General features: G+C 44.8%; 1 protein-coding gene across 3 annotated transcripts in view; it reads left to right on the top strand.

Moving 5' to 3' along the window:
- stim1b (stromal interaction molecule 1b) overlaps positions 1-24804 on the top strand; it is a 153493-nt gene that overhangs the window by 77912 nt on the left and 50777 nt on the right. For all 3 annotated transcript variants that reach the window (XM_072576700.1, XM_072576698.1, XM_072576699.1), the window contains exons 3-5: positions 8482-8596; positions 12210-12321; positions 17369-17484. In XM_072576700.1, the coding sequence (XP_072432801.1) occupies positions 8482-8596; positions 12210-12321; positions 17369-17484 (343 nt within the window). The remainder of the gene's footprint in view (positions 1-8481; positions 8597-12209; positions 12322-17368; positions 17485-24804) is intronic.

Below are 24804 nucleotides of genomic sequence, written 5' to 3'. Positions count from 1 at the left end.
AACAGGTGTGAGGTTCTTTCAACTTGCCTGGAGGCAGGTGAGGACTGTAGGCTGGGGGAGCTATCTGACAGGATACAAGAGACAGGTACAGTTGAGAACAGAAGCGAGCCAGTTGGGGCAGGCAGGGGCAAGGTAGGACTAATAAATTAAACTGCATTTATTTCAATGCAAGAGGCCTAACAGGGAAGGTGGATGAACTGAGGGCATGGTTAGGAACATGGGACTGGGATATCATAGCAATTACAGAAACATGGCTCAGGAATGGACAGGACTGGCAGCTTAATGTTCCAGGATACAAATGCTACAGGAAGGATAGAAAGGGAGGCAAAAGAGGAGGAGAAGTGGCATTTTTGATATGGGATAGCATTGCAGCTGTGCTGAGGGAGAATATTCCTGGAAATACATCCAGGGAAGTTATTTAGGTGGAACTGAGAAATAAGAAAGGGATGATAACCTTATTGTGATTGTATTATAGACCCCCTAATAGTCAGAGGGAAATTGAGAAACAAATTTGTGAGGAAATCTCAGCTATCTGTAAGAATGGTAGGGTGGTTATGGTAGGGGATTTTAACTTTCCAAACATAGACTGGGACTGCCATAGTGTTAAGGGTTTAGATGGAGATAAATTTTTTAAGTGTGTACAAAAAAATTTTCTGATTCAGTATGTCGATGTACCTACTAGAGAAGGTGCAAAACTTGACCTACTCTTGGGAAATAAGGCAGGGCAGGTGACTGTCAGTGGGGGAGCACTTTGGGGCCAGCGACCATAATTCCATTAGATTTAAAATAGTGATGGAAAAGAATAGACCAGATCTAAAAGTTGAAGTTCTAAATTCGAGAAAGGCCAATTTTGACAGTATTAGGCAAGAACTTTCAAAAGCTGATTGGGGTCAGATGTTCGCAGGTCAAGGGACGGCTGGAAAATGGGAAGTTTTCAGAAATGAGATAACAAGAATCCAGAGAAAGTATATTCCTGTCAGGGTGAAAGGAAAGGCTGGTAGGTATAGGAAATGCTGGATGACTAAAGAAATTGAGGGTTTGGTAAAGAAAAAGAAGGAAGCATATGTCAGGTATAGACAGGATAGATCGAGTGAATCCTTAGAAGAGTATAAAGGCAGTAGGAGTATACTTAAGAGGGAAATCAGGAGGGCTAAAAGGGGACATGAGATAGCTTTGGCAAATAGAATTAAGGAGAATTCAAAGGGTTTTTACAAATACATTAAGGACAAAAAGGTAACTAGGGAGAGAATAGGGCCCCTCAAAGATCAGCAAGGCAGCCTTTATGTGGAGCTGCAGAAAATGGGGGAGATACTAAATGAATATTTTGCATCAGTATTCACTGTAGATAAGGACATGGAAAATATAGACTGTAGGGGAATAGATGGTGACATCTTGCAAGATGTCCATATTACAGAGGAGGAAGTGCTGGATGTCTTGAAACGCATTAAGGTGGATAAATTCCCAGGGCCAGATTAGGTGTACCCTGGAACTCTGTGGGAATCTGGAGAAGTGATTGCTGGGCCTCTTGCTGAGATATTTGTATCATCGATAGTCACAGGTGAGGTGCCGGGAGACTGGAGGTTGGCTAACGTGGTGCCACTATTTAAGAAGGGTGGTAAGGACAAGCCAGGGAACTATAGACCAGTGAGCCTGACCTCAGTGGTGGGTAAGTTGTTGGAGGGAATCCTGAGGGACAGGATGTACATGTATTTGGAAAGGCAAGGACTAATTAGGGATAGTCAACATGGCTTTGTGCGTGGGAAATCATGTCTCACAAACTTGATTGAGTTTTTTGAAGAAGTAACAAAGAGGATTGATGAGGGCAGAGCAGTAGATGTGATCCATATGGACTTCAGCAAAGCGTTCAACAAGATTCCCTATGGGAGATTGGTTAGCAAGGTTAGATCTCACGGAATATAGGGAGAACTAGCCATTTGGATACAGAACTGACTCAAATGTAGAAGACAGAGGGTGGTGGTGGAGGGTTGTTTTTCAGACTGGAGGCCTGTGACCAGTGGAGTGCCACAAGGTTCAGTTCTGGGTCCTCTATGTTTCGTCATTTACATAAATGATTTGGATGTGAGCATAAGAGGTATTGTTAGTACGTTTGCAGATGACACCAAAATTGGAGGTGTAGTGGACACAAAGAGGGTTACCTCAGATTACAACAGGATCTGGACCAGATGGGCCAATGGGCTGAGCAGTGGCAGATGGATTTTAATTCCGATAAATGCGAGGTGCTGCACTTTGGGAAAGAAAATCTTAGCAGGACGTATACCCTTAATGGTAAGGTCCTAGGGAGTGTTGCTGAACAAAGAGACCTTGGAGTTGCGGGTTCATAGCTCCTTGAAAGTGGAGTTGCAGGTTAGATAGAATAGTGAAGAAGGCGTTTGGTTTTTCTTTCTTTTATTGGTCAGAGTATTGAGTACATGAGTTGGGAGGTGATGTTGTGGTTGTACGGGCATTGGTTAGGCCACTGTTGGAGGATTTGAGCTATAGGGAGAGGCTGAACAGGCTGGGGTTGTTTTCCCTGGAGTGTTGGAGGTTGAGGGGTGACCTTATAGAGGTTTACAAAATTATGAGGGGCATGGGTAGGGTAAATAGGCAAAGTCTTTTCCCTGGGGTCAGGGAGTCCAGAACTAGAGGGCATAGGTTTAGGGTGAGAGGGGAAAGATATAAAAGAGACCTAGGGGCAATATTTTCACGCAGAGGAAGGTATGTGTATGGAATGAGCTGCCAGAGGAAGTGGTGGAGGCTGGTACAATTACAACATTTTAAGAGGCATTTGGATGGGTATATGAATAGGAAGGGTTTGGAGGGATATGGGCCGGGTGCTGGCAGGTGGGACTAGATTGGGTTGGGATATCTGGTCGGCATGGACTGGTTGGACCGAGGGGTCTGTTTCCGTGCTGTACATCTCTATGACTCTGATTCTGTGCCAGAAAAGGGAAAGGAACAAAAAGAGAGGCTTGTGGGATTGTGTGATGGAGATACACACTGTTCTCTGCATCAAAGAGCGAGAGTCAGACAGCCTGCTTAGCACTCGGGTCTGGGATAGCTGATGGGGCGAGGGGAACTGCAATGGGAAGAAAGAGGATTGTTTACAGAAGTAGTGAGGTTCTGATTCGGTTTATCAGGACTTTGATAAGGAAGCATCGGGATTACGGTGCAGAGTACTGATCACCTGACTGAAGGATGAATGTAAGTGTTAGAAGCAGCTCAGAGAAGTGTTGCTACTCTGGTCCCTGCAATGAGAGAGGGTTGCACCAACTCAGCCTGTATCCAGTGGAGTTCAGAAGAGGGACTTGTTTGAAACATACACACTCCTGAGGGGTTTGGATAGAGTGGGTATGGAGAGGCTGTTTCCTGTTGTGGGAGAATCGTGAACTAGGGGTTGCTTTAAAAATAAGGGGCGGCCTATTTAAAATAGAGATGAGATTTTGTTTCTCTGAGATCATAAGTTTTTGAAAAAATGGTGGCAGCTGACCATGTGATTACTTCTAAGGTAGAGGGAGATAGATTCTTAATAATCAAGTGGTTGAAACGTTTTGGGAACAGGCAGAAATGATGTAAAGACCATATCGTTTTGTTCTTCTATAAACATAGAAATACAAAAAAAACATAGAAAATAAGAGCAGGGGTAGGCCATTCAGCCCTTCCAGCCTGTTCCACCATCCACTGACCATTCAGCTCAGTATCATGCTTTCTCACAGAGTCACACAGCACGGAATCAAATCCTTTGGTCCAACCTGTCCATACCGACCAAGTTTCACAAACTAAACTAGTCCCACTTGCCTGTGTTTGGCCCATATAGAGTCATAGAGATGTACAGCATGGAAACAGACCCTTCGGTCCAACCTGTCCATGCCGATGAGATATCCCAACCCAGTCTAGTCCCACCTGCCAGCACCCGGCCCATATCCCTCCAAACCCTTCCTATTCATATATCCATCCAAATGCCTCTTAAATGTTGCAATTGTACCAACCTCCACCACTTCCTCTGGCAGCTCATTCCATACACGTACCACCCTCTGTGTGAAAATGTTGCCCCTTAGGTCTCTTTTATATCTTTCCCCTCTCACCCTAAACCTGTGCCCTCTAGTTTGGACTCCCTGATCCCAGGGAAAAGACTTTGTCTATTTATCCTATCCATGCCCCTCATAATTTTGTAAACCTCTATAAGGTCACCCCTCAGCCTCCGACGCTCCAGGGAAAGCAGTCCCAGCCTGTTCAGCCTCTCCCTATAGCTCAAACCCTCCAACCCTGGCAACATCCTTGTGAATCTTTTCTGAACCCTTTCAAGTTTCATAACATCTTTCCGATAGGAAGGAGACCAGAATTACACGCAATATTCCAACAGTGGCCTAACCAATGCCCTGTACAGCCGCACCGTGACCTCCCAACTCCTGTATTCAATACTCTGACCAATAAGGGAAAGCATACAAAATGCCGCCTTCACTATTCTATCTACCTGCGACTCCACTTTCAAGGAACTATGAACCTGCACTCCAAGGTCTCTTTGTTCAGCAACACTCCCTAGGACCTTACCATTAAGTGTATACATCCTGCTAAGATTTGCTTTCCCAAAATGCAGCACCTCGCATTTATCTGAATTAAACTCCATCTGCCACTTCTCAGCCCATTGGCCCATCTGATCAAGATCCTGTTGTAATCTGAGGTAATCTTCTTCGCTGTCCACTACACCTCCAATTTTGGTGTCATCTGCAAACTTACTAACTGTACCTCTTATGCTCACATCCAAATTTTATCCCTCTCATCGTTTCTTATTCATGTGCCTGTTCAAAAATCTTTTCAATGTTATAATTGTATCTGCGCCTACCATTTCCTCTGGCAGTTCATTCCACATGTGAACCATCCTCTGTGTGAAAATGTTGCCCCTCAGGTCCCTTTTAAATCTTTCTCCATTCACCGTAAAATTATGCCCCTCCAATGCCCTGGGGATACGACTTTTGCCTTCATCTTATCGATAATGCTCATGATCTTATAAATCTCTATAAGGTCACCTCTCAACCTCCTACACTCTGGTGAAAAAGTCTCAGCCTATCCAGCCTCTCCTTCTAACTCAAACCCTCCAGTCCTGGAAACATCCTGGTAAATTGTTTCAGAACCCTCTCCAATTTAACAATATCCTTCCTGCAGCAGGGTAACCAGAACTGTATACAGTACTCCGGAAGATTCCTCACCAATGTCCTGTACAACCTCAACGTGACATCACAACAACTATACTCAATGTCTGAGCAGTGAAGGCTAGTGTACTAAATGCCTTCTTAACCATCCTGTCTACCTGTGATGCAACTTTCAGAGAATTATGTACTGAACCCCTAGCTCTCTCTGTTCAACAGCACTACCCTAGGCCTCACCATTAACTGTATAAATCCTGCCCTTGTTCATTTTATCAAAATGCAGCACCTCACATTTATCCAAGTTAAGCTCTATCCGTCACTCCTCAGCCCGCTGACCCAATTAATCAAGATCCCTTTGTAATCTTTGATGACCTTCTTCACTGTTGACTATATGACCAATTTTGGTGTCATCTGCAAACTTATTAACCATATCGCCTAAATTCTTATCCATATTGTTAGTTTGATAAATGAAAGTGGACCCAGCATTGATCCCTGTGGAATACAGCTGGTCACAGGCCTCCAGTACGATAAACCACCCTCCTCCACGATTCTGTTCGATCTCTTTAGCTCATGGACTATGTCTGACTCCTTGAAAATGTTCAATATTTTGGCCTCGTGTGTTTTCTGTGGCAGAGAATCCCATAGACTCCCAGTGCTCTGATCAGCAGGAAAATCATCCCCACAAACTCTACGGACAGGAACTTTTCCCTCTGCATGTATGTGTGTGTCCCATTTCCTGTGTGTGTGTGTCTGCCCATATGTCTGTGTGTGTAGGCATTTTATAAGGAGTTTAGAGTTCTAACTAATAGTTATTTGTCGATCATTCATAATTGTTTTTCCATCGCTCAAATTTATTTATTGCATCTATATAGTTGTAATAAGTAATTAATTCTTGTTCAGGACAGAAACCTGCATTCCTTCAACCTGGGTATGAAGGTCAGGTAAATTGGGAATTCTGCGTACTTTCTAAAATCCTTACCTTTTGTGATGCTCCTGGGAATCCCCTCCGGGGATTGATTTTCAGTGTGCTACTTCTGTGAGGCATAACTTCAAGAGGTAATCAGACTAGCCATGGTCTAACTGCATGGTGGAACAGAGTTATGGTGCTGAGTGACCCAGTCATGCTCCATCTGATCATTTCAATCCCTGGTTTATTGGTTAGGTCCTTGACTTGCATTCAGTTAAGTTAGAAGACAGTTGATCAATTTCCAAAGCATTGGCTTTGGTTATGACTGTGGGAAGAGGAACGTGTGGGTAATCGATCCACTGCACTCCATGAGTCGCACCAGCAGTATAATTGTTTGGTTTCAATCACCACAATGGCAAATGATATGCTATTTGGAATAAGAGACTTTCACAAGGCTTCTTTAATGAATTGCAATTTTTAAAATTATAACACAAACTTATTCTTTAAAAAAATGGCAAACACTGTTCAATATCTCAGGTACTCTCCAGAATTAGAGCTGTGCCCCCCAATCCTCTCACTCACATATCAACAAAAAGACAAACATTAAAAAGAGGAAAAACGTCTCTCTTGGCCAAAAGTCTGAAAACAGTAGCTAGAATTTGATGACTTCTCATAGTTTGCTAGGTTTCTGATTGATGAAGTTGAAATGCTGACGATGGTAGCCTGATGGAATTCGGGCTGAGTCCCAGTCTTTGGGAAGTGGCTGCAGTTCAGCTTTTCAGAGTTAACAAAATAATCAGCAAAGTTTGGGAGAAGATTTGTAGCTCGGGTGCTCGTTGTTGTGGTTCTGTTTGCCGAGCTGGGAATTTGTCTTGCAAACGTTTCGTCCCCTGTCTAGGTGACATCCTCAGTGCTTGGGAGCCTCCTGTGAAGCGCTTCTGTGCTGTTTCTTCCGGCATTTATAGTGATTTGTATCTGCCGCTTCCGGTTGTCAGTTCGAGCTGTCCGCTGCAGTGGCCGGTATATTGGGTCCAGGTCGATGTGTTTGTTGATTGAATCTGTGGATGAGTGCCATGCCTCTAGGAATTCCCTGGCTGTTCTCTGTTTGGCTTGTCCTATAATAGTAGTGTAGTCCCAGTCGAATTCATGTTGCTTGTCATCTGTGTGTACCATTACGGGCAATTCACCTAACCTGCACATTTTTGGACTGTGGGAGGAAACCGGAACACCCAGAGGAAAAACATGCAGACACGGGGAGAATGTGCAAACTCCACACAGTTAGTTGCTTGAGGCAGGAATTGAACCCGACTTGCAGCTCCTGGGGATTCTTCCCTATGGTTACATTGGTCTTCGAAACAGAAAACTGGTGAATTGGCGCAGAGGACCTCATTTTTTTTTCAAAGCTTATATTTTCATCAACTAAATGCCATTAACTCCATTTTTAATGTCCCAGAAGTCTCTCTTGTCCTTCACTCCAAAGGGTAAACGACAGCACACACACATTGTTGATTTAATTTCCAATAAAAAACATGGGAGCCCTTTCTCAATCCAGAAACTATCCAAACAGTTCCATATCTTCCAGTTTGCACATGGTCTATAAAACATTAGGTATTCCCAATAGCATTATGGTTAGGAATGTCTTGCATCTGTTTTTGTCTCTGGTGTTCTTGAAAAATTCCCTGCTATTATAAATTGTATTTGACTGAAGCCTGGAATTAAGCTTCAAACACATTCATCCTGGCCACAGCTGGTTTCAGAGTTGCTTACCTTGATGGATAATGATTGGAAAGTCTGGCAGATCTGTGCTGTTCCTTAGCTTGTATTGCATGCTGAGGTAAGACTGACTGAACGACTTGGAAAACCTTTGAGAGGCTGTTGGCTCCTGTCGTTTATTGTGAAATGTAATAGGTCCTTCAGCATCAGTATTCTGTAGAGGAAGTTGTTGGGGTTCGGTGGTGAGAGAGATTCTGAAATCTCACTCTACGTTTTAACTGTATGTCCATCCAGCTAATTCCAAAGCAGTTGACGAGGATGGCTTTATTGACTTTCGGTTGTGGGACAGTACAATCAGCTGCTTTAATGTTTCATCATTGAGCTGATTAGCTCTCACAGTGAGGTCAGGCATTGGTGAATACAGTCACAAGACCATTCTCTGACACACATACCTTGATGTGGAGGTGTCACTGTTGGACTAGGGTGGGCAAAGTCAGAAATCACATGACACCAGGTTATAGTCCAACAGGTTTATTTGAAATCATTAGCTTTCAGAGCACCTGACAAGGGGCTACGCTCCGAAAGCTTGTGATTTCAAACTAACCTGTTGGACTACAACCTGGTGTCGTGTGACTGTTGCCAGTTGTCTTGGGCAAGTAACTCTGCTGCCTTGTCCATTGTTAATGTGTCTGTTTGTTCTTTTTTTAAATTTGGTAGTTTTTGCGAGAAGATCTCAACTACCAAGATGCAGCAGCAAAGCACAGCACGTTTCACGGAGGCGACAAACTGATCAGCGTGGAGGACCTGTGGAAATCATGGAAAAGTTCAGAAGGTAAATGCAGACACTGCAGCTACTGCTGGAGAGTTCTGACTGCAGGGCTGTGGTCAACACTCAGCAACTTGATGTGCCAATATCCTGCTTAGGTTTGGGCACAGACACGTGCAGAGCATCTTTAGCATCACTGCATTATCCATTCCTCCACTGACGTTACAACAGCATACACGTCGCAACCAAAGATGTACAGAATCCCCACATTATCACATAGAACACTCCAGGGTCAGATATGTACCGAATCCTCACACCCCATAGGGCCAGATACCTGGGATCCCCAGATTATCACACTGCACACCCTGGGGTCAGTTACATATAGAATCCCCACATTATCACACTGCACACCCTGGGGTCAGTTACATATAGAATCCCCACATTATCACACTGCACACCCTGGGGTCAGTTACATATAGAATCCCCACATTATCACACTGCACCCCCTGGGGTCACTTACATATATAATCCCCACATTATCACACTGCACACCCTGGGGTCAGTTACATATATAATCCCCACATTATCACACTGCACACCCTGGGGTCAGTTACATATATAATCCCCACATTATCACACTGCACACCCTGGGGTCAGTTACATATATAATCCCCACATTATCACACTGCACACCCTGGGGTCAGTTACATATATAATCCCCACATTATCACACTGCACACCCTGGGGTCAGTTACATATAGAATCCCCACATTATCACACTGCACACCCTGGGGTCAGTTACATATAGAATCCCCACATTATCACACTGCACCCCCTGGGGTCAGTTACATATATAATCCCCACATTATCACACTGCACACCCTGGGGTCAGTTACATATATAATCCCCACATTATCACACTGCACACCCTGGGGTCAGTTACATATAGAATCCCCACATTATCACACTGCACCCCCTGGGGTCAGTTACATATATAATCCCCACATTATCACACTGCACTCTTTGGTTGTCAGTTACATATAGAATCCCCACATTATCACACTGCACACCCTGGGGTCAGTTACATATATAATCCCCACATTATCACACTGCACACCCTGGGGTCAGTTACATATATAATCCCCACATTATCACACTGCACACCCTGGGGTCAGTTACATATAGAATCCCCACATTATCACACTGCACACCCTGGGGTCAGTTACATATATAATCCCCACATTATCACACTGCACCCCCTGGGGTCAGTTACATATATAATCCCCACATTATCACACTGCACACCCTGGGGTCAGTTACATATAGAATCCCCACATTATCACACTGCACTCCCTGGGGTCAGTTACGTATAGAATCCCCACATTGTCACACTGCACTCCCTGGAGTGAGTTACGTATGGAATCCCCACATTATCACACTGCACTCTTTGGTTGTCAGTTACATATAGAACCCCCACATTATCACACTGCACTCTTTGGGGTCAGTGACATATAGAACCCCCACATTATCACACTGCACTCTTTGGGGTCAGTGACATATAGAATCCCCACATTATCACACTGAACTCCCTGGAGCTACTACTTACATATAGAATCCCCAGATTATCACACTGCACTTCCTGGGGTTAGTGACATATAGAATCCCCACATTATCACACTGCACTCCCTGGAGTGAGTTACATATGGAATCCCCAGTTTCTCACACTGCACTCCTTGGTGTCAGTTACACATTATACCACTGATCTCCCTGGTGTTACTTACATATAGAATCCCTACATTATCACACCGCACTCCTTGGGGTCATCACACTGCACTCCCTGGAGTGAGTTACATATAGAATCCCCACATTATCACACTGCACACCCTGGGGTCAGTTACATATATAATCCCCACATTATCACACTGCACCCCCTGGGGTCAGTTACATATATAATCCCCACATTATCACACTGCACACCCTGGGGTCAGTTACATATATAATCCCCACATTATCACACTGCACACCCTGGGGTCAGTTACATATAGAATCCCCACATTATCACACTGCACTCCCTGGGGTCAGTGACATATAGAATCCCCACATTATCACACTGCACTCCCTGGAGTGAGTTACGTATGGAATCCCCACATTATCACACTGCACTCTTTGGTTGTCAGTTACATATAGAACCCCCACATTATCACACTGCACTCTTTGGGGTCAGTGACATATAGAATCCCCACATTATCACACTGAACTCCCTGGAGCTACTACTTACATATAGAATCCCCAGATTATCACACTGCACTTCCTGGGGTTAGTGACATATAGAATCCCCACATTATCACACTGCACTCCCTGGAGTGAGTTACATATGGAATCCCCAGTTTCTCACACTGCACTCCTTGGTGTCAGTTACACATTATACCACTGATCTCCCTGGTGTTACTTACATATAGAATCCCCACATTATCACACTGCACTCTCTGGAGTCAGTGACACATAGAATCCCTACATTATCACACCGCACTCCTTGGGGTCATCACACTGCACTCCCTGGAGTGAGTTACATATAGAATCCCCACATTATCACACTGCACACCCTGGGGTCAGTTACATATATAATCCCCACATTATCACACTGCACCCCCTGGGGTCAGTTACATATATAATCCCCACATTATCACACTGCACACCCTGGGGTCAGTTACATATATAATCCCCACATTATCACACTGCACACCCTGGGGTCAGTTACATATAGAATCCCCACATTATCACACTGCACTCCCTGGGGTCAGTGACATATAGAATCCCCACATTATCACACTGCACTCCCTGGAGTGAGTTACGTATGGAATCCCCACATTATCACACTGCACTCTTTGGTTGTCAGTTACATATAGAACCCCCACATTATCACACTGCACTCTTTGGGGTCAGTGACATATAGAATCCCCACATTATCACACTGAACTCCCTGGAGCTACTACTTACATATAGAATCCCCAGATTATCACACTGCACTTCCTGGGGTTAGTGACATATAGAATCTCCACATTATCACACTGCACTCCCTGGAGTGAGTTACATATGGAATCCCCAGTTTCTCACACTGCACTCCTTGGTGTCAGTTACACATTATACCACTGATCTCCCTGGTGTTACTTACATATAGAATCCCCACATTATCACACTGCACTCCCTGGAGTCAGTGACACATAGAATCCCTACATTATCACACCGCACTCCTTGGGGTCATCACACTGCACTCCCTGGAGTGAGTTACATATGGAATCCCCACATTATCACACCGCACTCCCTGGACTCAGTGACATATAGAATCCCCACATTATCACACTGCACTCCTTGGGGTCAGTTACATATAGAATCCCCACATTAATCCCCAACCCTAATTGTCCAGAGTCAACCACTTGACAGTGGGTCTGGTGTCACGTGTGGGCCAGACCAGGTAAGGATGGCAGTATCCTTTCCTAAAGGACCCAGGTGGGGTTTTGTGCCACTCATCAATGGTTTGGGTACAGCCATGTAGCTCAGATGGTGCTGCCAGTTAGGTCTGGTGTATGATTGCTGTGTTTCCTGTTGAATGGCCTGTACAGCTCCTCTGTGAGTAACCCCTTTCAGGAGCTCATTGTATCTTCCTGTTTTCTTTGTGCAGTATTTAACTGGACAGGCGAGGAGGTGATCGAGTGGCTCATCAACTATGTCGAGTTACCGCAATACGAAGAGCACTTCAGAAAGCTGCACATAAATGGACACGATATGCCGAGGTTTGTATATCACAGCCCCATACCGTATTGTTGAGACACACCGACTGCAGGTCATATAGACCCTATCCTGCACCCACCACAGTCAGACAGCATGGAAGCAGATCCTTTCATCCAACTTGCCCATACCGACCAATTTTCCAAACTGAACTGGTCCTGTTTGCTTGCGTTTGGTCCGTATCCCTCTAAATGTTTCCTACCCATGTACCCGTCCAAATGTCTCCGAAATGTTGTAGCTATACCTGGCTGTACCACTTTCTCTGGCAGTACATTCCAAATACACACTACCTTCCATGTGGAAACATTGCCCCTCAGGTCCCTTTTAAATCTTTCCCCTCTCACCTTAAACCATGCCCTCTAGTTTTGAGCTCCCGTTCCCTGCGGGCAAGACCTTTGCTGTTTGCCTTATCGATGTTAGATACATATTGCCCACCTACAATGGCTCAATGCCAGTCTCTGTCAGACCCAGCCTGTTCCTGTTTTTTTGTCCACGTAGTTTTGAATCAGCTGATTATGGGGCCATCTGGGGTAATGGGATTGGAACAGATTGCTTGCGTTGAAGATCATTGGCCATCACAGAGTTGATGAGCTGAATGATGTCCTCATGCAGAACATCTCTCAATTCTAATACCAAATACTGAAGTGCTAAAGCAGAAACCACGATTTTCATTGTCCGATAAGTTCTACATCTGTGGTTTATTCCATACTCCATGAAAATCATTGGTTAGCTCAGTTGGCTGGGTGGCTGGTTTGCCATGCAGACTGATACCAACAGCATGGGTTCAATTCCTGCACCATCTGAGGTTACCATGAACGATTCTCCATCTCAGGCTTTCCCCTTGCCCTGCGGTCTGATAACCCTCAGGTTAAACCACTACCTGTCATCTCTCTCTGTTGAGAGAGTGGCCCTCTGGTAATATGTTTCATACTCCAAGTAACTGTCCATGGTCTTGGGATTGGATGGATTTGTTTCATCAGGAGCTGTGCTGTTAGTTGCCTAGGTGCCAAGCTATGGAATTGCCTTTCTCAACCTTCCCTACTCTCTGCTCTGCACTTTGTTATATCTGCCTTCCTGTCCAAGCTTCAGTGATCTGATCAGCATCACATTCTGTGCCCAAGTGCCTAATTTTGTTTTATGTTGCTCCTTGGGATGCACGGCGCTCCCTCAGCACTGACCCTCCGACAGTGCGGCGCTCCCTCAGCACTGACCCTCCGACAGTGCGGCGCTCCCTCAGCACTGACCCTCTGACAGTGCGGCGCCCTCAGTACACTGGTAGATATGATTGCCTATTATTTTCCAGTAGGCCTTATTTGTTAGCTACTTCTTGCTGTGTAGGCAGAGTGTCTCTGATGATTTTATTTCTGTCCTTTGCCTGTTTTGGAATATGATGACTGGAGAAACCAACAGCTGGATCTGGATGACAGAGTAGATTTGGGAGTTTGGTTTGGAGTTTACTGTGAATGTATCAGTCCTCTTCTTTTACATCGGATCATCTGAATTCTTAAAGTGGCTCCACTTCTGTCCTCTCACAGGACAGCCTAAATCTTAGACTTCCTACATTCCAGTCATGCTGACCACTTTGCAAGGCCTGGTTGTGTATTCGCTGTTGGTACGGGCAAAGTATCTGTGTGTTTCTGTCACCGACCATGTGTCGTTTATTTCAGACCTGTCTTGCTGTCAGACGTGCCCATCGTTGTGCAGTTGTTTCACTGTATTGCTTAACTCAAGGACATATTGAATGTAAAGAACAGCCTCAAAGAGTTGAAACAAATACTGCAAGTAATCTCTCTGTCAAAGGAGAGGAGGGGAAGGTAGCTGGGGGAAACCAGCTGGGCTCTTCCCTTTTCCCATCCAAATCACTCAGGATCGGGAATGTGTAATTAGTGCCATAGAGCAATGGCATCTTGAAACTGTAAATCATAAACTGCTGTGGCCCGAGGTAAAGGCAGTGTGATTGTGTGCACAGCAGTGAGAGTTCAGTACACAACACTCGCAGTTCATTGACAATCAGACTTGGAAAGTGTGTGAACTCCTGCTCAGAGAGTCTCAGTCACTAAACAGACAGTGTGATTGAGCCCTGGTCTGTCAGAATTGCTCTGGGATATTGTGTAGTCTACATGTGCCACGTTGTCTATACTCAGTGTGTGAGAATGATATCTGCTCGCTGAGAACAGCATGAAACTTCTTCTCTCTTTCATGTCTGCAATCAACAAAACTAACTCTTTGCTTCTTACTTTGTGTCTATTTTTGCCTCTAAGGAGAATTTTTTACTGAAAGCGGGCTGTGTCAATGTGAGCTATTATTTTCATTTGAACAGTGAGGCCTTGGGCTGATGGTGGAGAATGAGGATCACTCTGTGGTTTGCTGTCCATCTCAGAGAAGAACAGCTGAGGGGGCATCCTTGCTCTTCTGTGTTTTATTTCCTTATTTCAGAGTTCGATCCAAGGACACAGCCACATTTCTTGTGTTTCCCTTAAGTGTACCTTTACCATCGATGAAACAACGATCGATGAATCATCGATGAAACAATGATCGATGAATCATCGATGAAACAACAATTCTGTTTTTTTTTTGCCATGGCGTACAGGTAGTCGTATTTTATATGTTTATTGACAGCTTGATTAATGTAAGATTTGCTGAGCTCTGTGCAGTCATTTGTCTTTCAATACAAGTAGGTGTTACATGTCTACTCAGATATTGCTTAAAGCAGCTTCAGAGCTGGGATTCTGAAGCATGCTTGCAACTAGACTCTGGTTTCCGGTAGTTCCAACTGTACAATTATCACTGTAATTAATCACCATCATTTTCTTGCTCAATCTCAGCCTATTCATTATCCAATTTGCTCGCTCCATCTTCCAAAGCTTTTATTTCTGTTTTGACTTTTTTGATGGAGGAGCCTGGTTCATCTCAGTCCTCATGAAAAGGTTGTGAAAGGCTTCAAAAGAATTTTGTGTTTTAGTGTTTCCCTCTGAGCTCTGAAGTTAACACGTCTGAGGTACAGTCTGTGTAGATGCTGTACAATGGGAATTTTTTTGTAGAGCATTGGTCTCTACAGTGATTGGTTACATTGATCTCCCATGTCATGGATCTGCCTTTACTGCCAGTTCTGATTGATAGTGACAGCCCCTGTGTCTGCCTCTTTAGGCATCTCTGTTTAATTCACAAAACCACAGAATTGGCGAAACCTTGGCAAATGACTGAGTGGAAATATAAATTTGGTAAAAGTGATTCTGAAACTATTAGATTGCCCTACCTCCTCATTGATATCTCTTAGAAAGATAATAACCAAGGTGATCCTCAGGTCTTAGGGCCAACCATGTTCAGCTGCTTCATCAATGACCTTCCCTCCATCATAAGGTCAGAAGTGGGGATGTTTGCTGATTGCACAATGTTCAGCATCATTCACAGCTCCGCAGATACTGAAGCAGTGTGTGTTCACATGCAGCAACTCCTGTACAATATCCAGGTTTTTCCTGAACCAGTGGCAAGTTATACTTGTGACACACAAATGCCAGGCAATGCCCATCTCCAGTAACAGAGTAAAAACAATGACTGCAGATGCTGGAAACCAGATTTTGGATTAGTGGTGCTGGAAGAGCACAGCAGTTCAGGCAGCATCAGACCTGAACTGCTGTGCCCATCCATCTCCAGTAACAGACAGGGCACCCATCACCCATTACCATCACTGAATCACCCACTGTAAACATCCTGGGAGTTACTATTACCCTGAAATTGAACTGGACTCACCACATAATCACAGTGGCTACAAGAGTAGGTCAAAGGTCAGGAATTCTAATGCACATTACGCCCCTTCTGACTACACAAAATCTGTCCACCGTTGCCAAGGCACAAGTCAGGAGTGTGATGGAATACTCCCCACTTGCCCTGGATGGGTGTAGCTCCAACAAACACTCAAGAGGCTCAGCATATTCGAGGACAAAGTAGCTGGTGTTACTGGCACAATGTCTACCACTTTCAACGTTCACCCCTTCCACCACCAATGCTCCATAGCAGAAGTGTGTTCTGTCTATAAAATGTACTGCAGCAAATCATGAAGGCTCATTTGACACTACTGTCCAAGCCCACAATCTGCACCATCACTGGAGCAGATAGATGGGAACATGACCCCACTGTGCATGTTCCCCCTCCAACCATAAGACATCCTCACCTGGAACTATGTTGCTCTTTCTTGATTATAGCTGAGTTAAAATCTTGGAACTTCCTAACACCATTGTGGACACACCTACACCAAATGGATTTCAGGAGTTAATGAAGGCAGCTGCACAGCCACCACCTCAATTAACCAAGGGAATAGTCAATATTCACTGACATCCACAGTTCCCGGCCTGTATGAGACTCCTATCTCAAATAAACAGGGTTTATCTTCTGGGATAGACATTGAATTGCATCTGAATTGGTATCAATAGGTGAAGAAGGTGACCCACTACCATCAGCTGTCAGAGCAAGGCCCATATCCCACACATAAAGCATACAAAACTACTTTGTGATATACAAAAGAAGCAAAGGTGATGTGAGAAATGTTTTCACACAGCGAGCAATTAGTTTCTGGATGCACCGTCGAAAATGTGGTGGAGGTAGATTCAATTGAGGTATTCAAGAGGGGCATTGGATGGTTATTTGGATTGAAAAGGTGTGCAGTGATATTGAGAAAAGGCAGGAAGTTGGCACTGGGCAATAGAACTGGTGCAGACATGATGGGCTGCACTGTAACAATTCTGTGATTAGTGCAGAAAGCTGCAGCGGCCTTGCCCTGGTTCTGGTTCCATCCTCTTTTCCAACCCCCCCCCCGATTCTTTCTTAACCTCCTTAATGGTTCAGTCATGGGTATAAATACAGTCTTGCCAATGATGATTGGACTGTGAGAATGAATGTATGTTTTAACATTTCTTAGTTTTGTTAGTGGTGATGTTCCAGTATTGAGTGAAGACTGTTTTTATGTTAGAGATAAAATCTTATTGTGCTTCAGTTGGAATTAGCATTCCCAGCTGCCCTCCTTGACTCTGGTTTGAATTGTCCTTGCGTTGGTAGGTTGGCTGTGAATAACCTCACCCTGGCATGCTCCTTGCTCAAAGTGAACGATCGCAGTCATCGCCAGAAGTTACAGCTGAAGGCTCTGGACACTGTGCTGTTTGGACCACCCCTGTGTAAGTTATTGTGTGATCTCTTTTGTTTCCTTCCCTGTTGCTATGTGCCAGTTAAACCTCTCACACATAATTGCTACTCAGGGGCCAGGACGCTGCCTGGTCTTGGGCTTCGGCTAGATCTTACTGCCTGCTGTCCAAATGTCTTTGATTCCCAGGATGCCAGAATCATAGCCAAATCCATGAGTCTTTGAGTGAGGATATTTCTTGTCATCTCAGTCTTAAGTGGATAAGTCCTTATCTTAAGAGTGTGCCTTCAGAATTTTGGATGTTTTTGTGAGATCTTAATCTCTGAAAAGTGTGAGCCCACTAAACTGAGCCTTCCCTCACAGGAGAGCCCTGTCATTCCAGAGACCAGTCTAGTGCCACCTCCTACACTAGTATATCCTTCCTTAAAAATGGAGACCAAAACTGCACACAGTAAGACCATCATACACAGGAGCAGAAATAGGCCATTCAGCCCATCGAGTCTGTCATTGAGATTCAGGCTGATCTGGTCATCCTCGACTGCTTTTCCCTTTTCCTATTGCTGTTGATTCTCTTACTGATTAAGAATCTTCTATCTCATCCTTGAATATACTTAATGGCCCAGCCTGTCCTGCCCATTTCACTAAAGCGGAGATTCACTACCCTTTGAGTGAAGAAATTCCTCCTATCTCTGTCTTAAATTTTCGATCCCGTACTCTGAGATTATGTCCTGTGGTCCTGCACACTCCCACAAGAGGAAACAGCCTTTCTGCATCTACCTTGCCAAGTCCCTTCAGGATCTTATACATTTCAGTAAGGTCACCTCCCATCCTTCTATGTTCCAATGCATACAGGCCCAACCTATTCAACCTTTCCTCATGAGACTGTCCCACCATACCCAATACCCCGCTTCCAGGACCTTTCCTTAGATAAGAGAACCAAAACTGTTCACAGTATTCCAGAGGTGGGCTGACTAGTGCCTTGAATAGTTTTAGCAAAACCTTCCTGCTTTTATAGGCAAAAGTGAGGACTGCAGATGCTGGAAATCAGAGTCTGGATTAGAGTGGTGCTAGAAAAGCACAGTAGGTCAGACAGCACCCGAGGAGCAGGAAAATCGATGTTTTGGGCAGGAGCCCTTCATCAAGAATCTCCCTCAGATGCTGCCTGACCTGCTGTGCTTTTCCAGCACCACTCTAATCTAGACTGTAATCTCCAGCATCTGCAGTCCTCACTTTTCCCTAGTGCCTTGTATAGTTTTAGCAAGATCTTCCTGCTTTTATACTCCATTTCCTTGAAATAAAGGCCATTGCCTTCCTGATACCCATTGAACTTAAATAGAAACTAGGAGCAGGAGTAGGCCATTCTGCCCTTTGAGCCTGCTTCCCCCATTCATTATGATCATGGCTGATCATCCAGCTCAAGAGCCGGTTCCTGTTTCTCCTCCACATCCTTTCATCCCTTTAGCCACAAGGGCTATATCCAACTCCTTCATGAAACCATACAATGCTTTGGCCTTGACTGCTTCCTGTGGTATCACATTCTATAGGCTCACCATTCTCTGGGTGAAGACATTTTTCCCCACTTCAGTCCTCAATGGTTTATCATGTAGCTTTCAACTGTGACTCCAGTCATTCGGAACATGGTTCTTGCATAGGATCATAGAATCATCCCCACAGTCCGGAGCAGGTCGTTCAACCCAACATAGACCTTCCAAAGAGCATCCCAGTCACAACCACCCTCCCCTATCCTACCTGTGTAACTCTGCATTTCCAATGCCTAATCCATCTAATTTCCACAACCATGGACACTATGGGCAGTTTAGCATTGCCAGTAGTCCTGTTGGAATTGTATAGGTTTCTATGAGAACCCCCTCATCTTGTGAATTCCAGAGAATATAATCGTCAGGGACTCGACCACTGTTTGTATGTTAGTGCCGCCATCCCAGGAACCAGTCTGGTAAACCTGTTGCTGGACTCCTCAGATAAGGAATCCATTACTGCAGACAGTACTGTAGCTGTGGTCTCAACAAGGCGCTCCACAATCGCAGTAAGACATCTCTGCTCCTGTACTCAAATCCTCTTGTTATGAAGGCCAGCACATAAGGGTGACCTTTTAGAGGTTTACAAAATCATGAGGGGCATGGTTAAGATAAATAGACAAAGTCGTTTCCCTGGGGTAAGGGAGTCCAGAGCTAGAGGGCACCCTAAACTAGGTTTAGGGTGAGAGAGGGACCTGAGGGGCAACTTTTTCTCGCAGAGAGTGGTACGTGTATGGAATGAGCTGCCGGTGGAGGCTGTTACAACATTTAAGAGGCATCTGGATGGGTATATGAATAGGAAGGGTTTGGAGGGATATGGGCCGGGTGCTGGCAGGTGGGACTAGATTGGGTTGGGATATCTGGTCAGCATGGACGGGTTGGACTGAAGGGTCTGTTTCCATGCTGTACATCTCTATGACTTTGACTCTATACTATTTGCCTTTTTCACTGCTGGCTGCACCTGTGTGCTTACCTTCAGGAACTGGTGTACAAGAACACCCAGGTCTCATTGCACAATCCCCTCTCTGTTTATAGCCATTCAGTTTAATACTCTCCCTCCTGTATTTGACCCAAAGTGGATAACCACTTTGCCACATTTATCCACATTTTGCAGCAATTAACATACATTTCCCCACTCACTGAACTTATCCAAGTCACACTGAAGTATCTCTGCGTGCTCCTCACAGCTTGCCCTGCCATGCAGCTTTGACTATATAAACAGTGGCTACAGGAGTAGGTCAGAGGCTGGGATTCTAAGGCATATTACTCCCTTTCTGACTCCAAAATCTGTCCACCATCTAAATCATTAACATATGTTGTGAATAGCTGGGCTCCTAGCAGTGGCCCTATCATCACTGGGAGAAAGTGAGGACTGCAGATGCTGGAGATCAGCGCTGAAAATGTTTTGCTGGAAAAGCGCAGCAGGTCAGCCAGCATCCAAGGAGCCTATCGTCACTGTCTGCTCTTTGTTTTCTGTCTGCCAACCAATTTTCTCTCCACCTCAACCCATGCCCCTTAATTTTTCACATTAATCCCTGACATGTCAAGAGCTGTCTGCAAGTCCAAATAAACTAAATCCGCTGGTTCACCCATGTCAGCTCTACTGAAAATTTGCAAAATCCCAGTAGATTTGCCAAGCATGATTTCCATTTATTAAATATTTACTAACTTGTTAAAATTTGTGTGAGGACTCTAAAATCATTCTGTGCTGTAGTTTTCTGTGGTCTTTCTTCATTATGTGGCTTCACCAAAGAGCTGTACAGTTATAACCACACATCATCTTTTAGATTAGATTCCCTACAGTGTGGAAATAGGCCCTTCGGCCCAGCGAGTCCACACCAACCCTCCAAAGATTAACCCACCCAGACCCATTCCCCTACACTCAACCCTGACTAATGCACCTAGCACTATGGGCAATTTCCCATGGCCAGTTCACCTAACCTGCACATCTTTGGACTGTGGGAGGAAACCGGAGCACCCGGAGGAAACCCACGCAGACACGGGGAGAATGTGCAAACTCCACACAGACAGTCGCCTGAGGCGGGAATTGGACCCGGGTCCCTGACGCTGTGAGGCAGCAGTGCTAACCACTGAGCCAATGTCCCAATCTATACTTCAATCCCGTTGTAATGAAAGCCAGCTTGCTACTTGCCTTCCCAGTTGCTTTCTGTTAATGCTAATTGTTTGTATTCTGTGTGTGAGTACATCCACATCTTGAAAACATATTCACTTTTCTATTCTTACAACCCAAGTGAATAACCTCTCACATTCTGAGCTTAGAACAAAGAACAGTACAGCACAAGAACAGCCCCTTCGGCCCTCCAAGCCTGTGCTGCCACATTTTGCCCTTCCATATTTTGCCAGCGGAGGTGGTAGGGTCAGGAACAATAGCATCATTTAAGATGTATCTAGACAGATACATGAATGGGCAGGGAGCAGAGGGTTACAGATCTTAGAAAATTGGTGACAGATTTAGATCGCGGATCTGGATTGGTGCAGGTTGGTGGGCCAAAGGGCCTGTACCTGTGCTGCAATTTTCTTTGTTCTTTGTTCATACTAAAACTGCCTTCACTTACAGGATCTATATCCCTCTATTCCCTTCCTATTCATGTATTTGTCCATTGAATGTTGCTGTTGTGTCTGTTTCCAGCACCTCCTCTGGCAACATGTTCCAGGCACTCACCACCTTTATGTGGAAAACTTACTTCACACATCTCTTAAACTCTGCCCCCCTTCCCTCCCCTCACCTTGAACTTGTATCCCCTAGTAACTGACCCCTCCACCCTGGCAAAAAGTCTCATATTTTCCACTCTATCCATGTCATTCACAATCTTATAAACTTCTATCATCAACCTCCTGTGTTTCAGTGAAAACAAACCCAGTCTATCCCACCTTTCTTCATAACTAAAATCCCCCATACCAGGCAACATCCTGGTAAACCTTTCTGTACCCTCTCCAAAGCATCCACAACCTTCTGGTAGTGTGCTGACCAGAACTGTACACAATATTCCAAGTGTGGCCTAACTAAAGTTCTGTTACACTGCAGCATAACTTGTCATCCTTACACTCAATGCCCCTTCCAATGAAGGCAAGCATGCCATAGGCCTTTCTAACTACTATCTGTCACCTTGTTACCTTTTCAGTTAACATGTCTTTATCACTTTAAAGTCTTTGATTTCTCCATAACTCTTATATTCAAACTGAAATTTGTAATGTCAGCAAACTGAGATGTATTATTGTTGGTCTCTTTGTGAAATCATTAATATTAATTGTACATAGTTGTGGCACCAGGACTGACCTCTGCCACACTCATGTGAAGCATCTCAACTTGGTTACTGTGTGGAAGGTGCCATATAAATGAAAGTGGTTATTGTAGGAAGGGGAGATGCTACTGAAGGAGTTGCACAGTCTGAAATCCCAGGAGAGTAGTAAATAGTGGAGGTGATGTAGTGAGTCTTGATTTCAACATGGTGAGGATACAGGGAGGCATTAGAGCAAATTGTACGGATGATTGATAGTTTAGGATTGAATGGTAATCATTCTGGAATGGTGAGCACAGTAAGGTTAGAGAGCTAGAGAAGAGAGGGTTGGGCAGCTGCCAATAACTGGGCCATTGTGACCGAGAGCCAAGCTGGTCTAATTTCACCTTCAGGAGAGGAAGGCTGTTTAAACATTTCCCTAAATCCTTGAACCAAGTCAGAAAGGTCTAATCAAAGGACAGATGTCACCTCTGACAAATAACAGTCCGTGGGCTAAAAATACAATGCCTAATCTCAGTGCAGCTTCGAAAATAGGAAGTGATAATCTGAGTTTCAGTCAGCTGTTTAATATTTCCATCGATGGGGGGTGTGCTATCCTGCAGAAATCAGGCAGTGAGCAGGTGAGATGAAGTTACTTACACACTTCTCCATCATTGCCTGGCCTCCGGAACACTGTCAGTGTGAAGGCACCAACTTCATTCCCACACTGTGGAGCACAAAGTTAGCTCTATCGGTGTTTCATTACGAGAAGTTATTCAATAACGCTGAGGTGGGGACAGCACAAACCTGATGGTATCATTTTAATAAAAACAGACCCTGCTCACCCACCCACCCAGCTCAGCCAGGATTCTAAAGCCCCTATCCCTTATCCACAGTCCTGTATCTAACCCCGTGCTGTCCCTGTCCTGGGAGTGTTTGACAGGGGACAGTGTAGAGGGGCTTTACTCTGTATCTATCCATGTGCTATCCCTGTCCTGGGAGTGTTTGATTGGGGAACAGTGTAGAGGAAGCTTTACTCTATATCTAAGCCAGTACTGTCCCTGTCCTGGGAGTGTTTGATGGGGGGCAGTGTAGAGGGAGCTTTACTTTTCTTTTGGCAGTGCTGTGCCTAACCATGACTGATACTGATGGTGACTATCAGAAATCACAGTGCTTCTCTTCCTGCTCTTCCTTCTTTATAACTGCCCGCATTACTACACTCATCTGGATTCATGACCTGTTCTGGGCACTATATCGAGGGAAGGACAGGAAGGCTATTCGAAGGTGGTGAAAAGACTCATTGGAATGGGTCCAGGGCCAAGGACCTTAGTTACATAGATTGGAGAAGTTGTGATGGTTTTTGAGAGATTTAATCGAGATTTTCAAAATCCTGAGATGTCTGGGCAGAGGAGATGAGCAGAAGCTGTTCCTATCCAGGGAACGGATTTATTGTGGGATTGATAAAACAAGCAATGAAGATATGAACACAAGATGTTCATGCACGAAATGGTTAGAGTCTGGAATGTACTGTCTAAGGGTGTGGGGGAAACAGGATCTATCAGGGTATCAGACGGAGTGGATTATTATTGTAAGAGGGGGAATGTGCAGCATTCCTGGAGATGACAGACCACTCTGATATCATTCCCCTGTGCTGTAACCACTGATATCATTCCCCTGTGCTGTAACCACTGATATCATTCCCCTGTGCTGTAACCACTGTGATATCATTCCCCTGTGCTGTAACCACTGTGATATCATTCCCCTGTGCTGTAACCACTCTGATATCATTCCCCTGTGCTGTAACCACTGTGATATCATTCCCCTGTGCTGTAACCACTGTGATATCATTCCCCTGTGCTGTAACCACTCTGATATCATTCCCCTGTGCTGTAACCACTGTGATATCATTCCCCTGTGCTGTAACGACTGTGATATCATTCCCCTGTGCTGTAACCACTGTGATATCATTCCCCTGTGCTGTAACCACTCTGATATCATTCCCCTGTGCTGTAACCACTGTGATATCATTCCCCTGTGCTGTAACGACTGTGATATCATTCCCCTGTGCTGTAACCACTGTGATATCATTCCCCTGTGCTGTAACCACTCTGATGTCATTCCCCTGTGCTGTAACCACTGTGATATCATTCCCCTGTGCTGTAACCACTGTGATATCATTCCCCTGTGCTGTAACCACTGTGATATCATTCCCCTGTGCTGTAACCACTCTGATATCATTCCCCTGTGCTGTAACCACTGTGATATCATTCCCCTGTGCTGTAACGACTGTGATATCATTCCCCTGTGCTGTAACCACTGTGATATCATTCCCCTGTGCTGTAACCACTCTGATATCATTCCCCTGTGCTGTAACCACTGTGATATCATTCCCCTGTGCTGTAACCACTGTGATATCATTCCCCTGTGCTGTAACGACTGTGATATCATTCCCCTGTGCTGTAACCACTGATATCATTCCCCTGTGCTGTAACCACTCTGATATCATTCCCCTGTGCTGTAACCACTCTGATATCATTCCCCTGTGCTGTAACTACTGTGATATCATTCCCCTGTGCTGTA

This window comes from Chiloscyllium punctatum, chromosome 9 (assembly GCF_047496795.1).
Source record: "Chiloscyllium punctatum isolate Juve2018m chromosome 9, sChiPun1.3, whole genome shotgun sequence".
Taxonomy (NCBI): domain Eukaryota; kingdom Metazoa; phylum Chordata; class Chondrichthyes; order Orectolobiformes; family Hemiscylliidae; genus Chiloscyllium; species Chiloscyllium punctatum.
The sequence above is the reverse complement of the archived record's forward strand: the minus strand, read 5'-3'. Positions and strand labels throughout refer to the sequence as shown.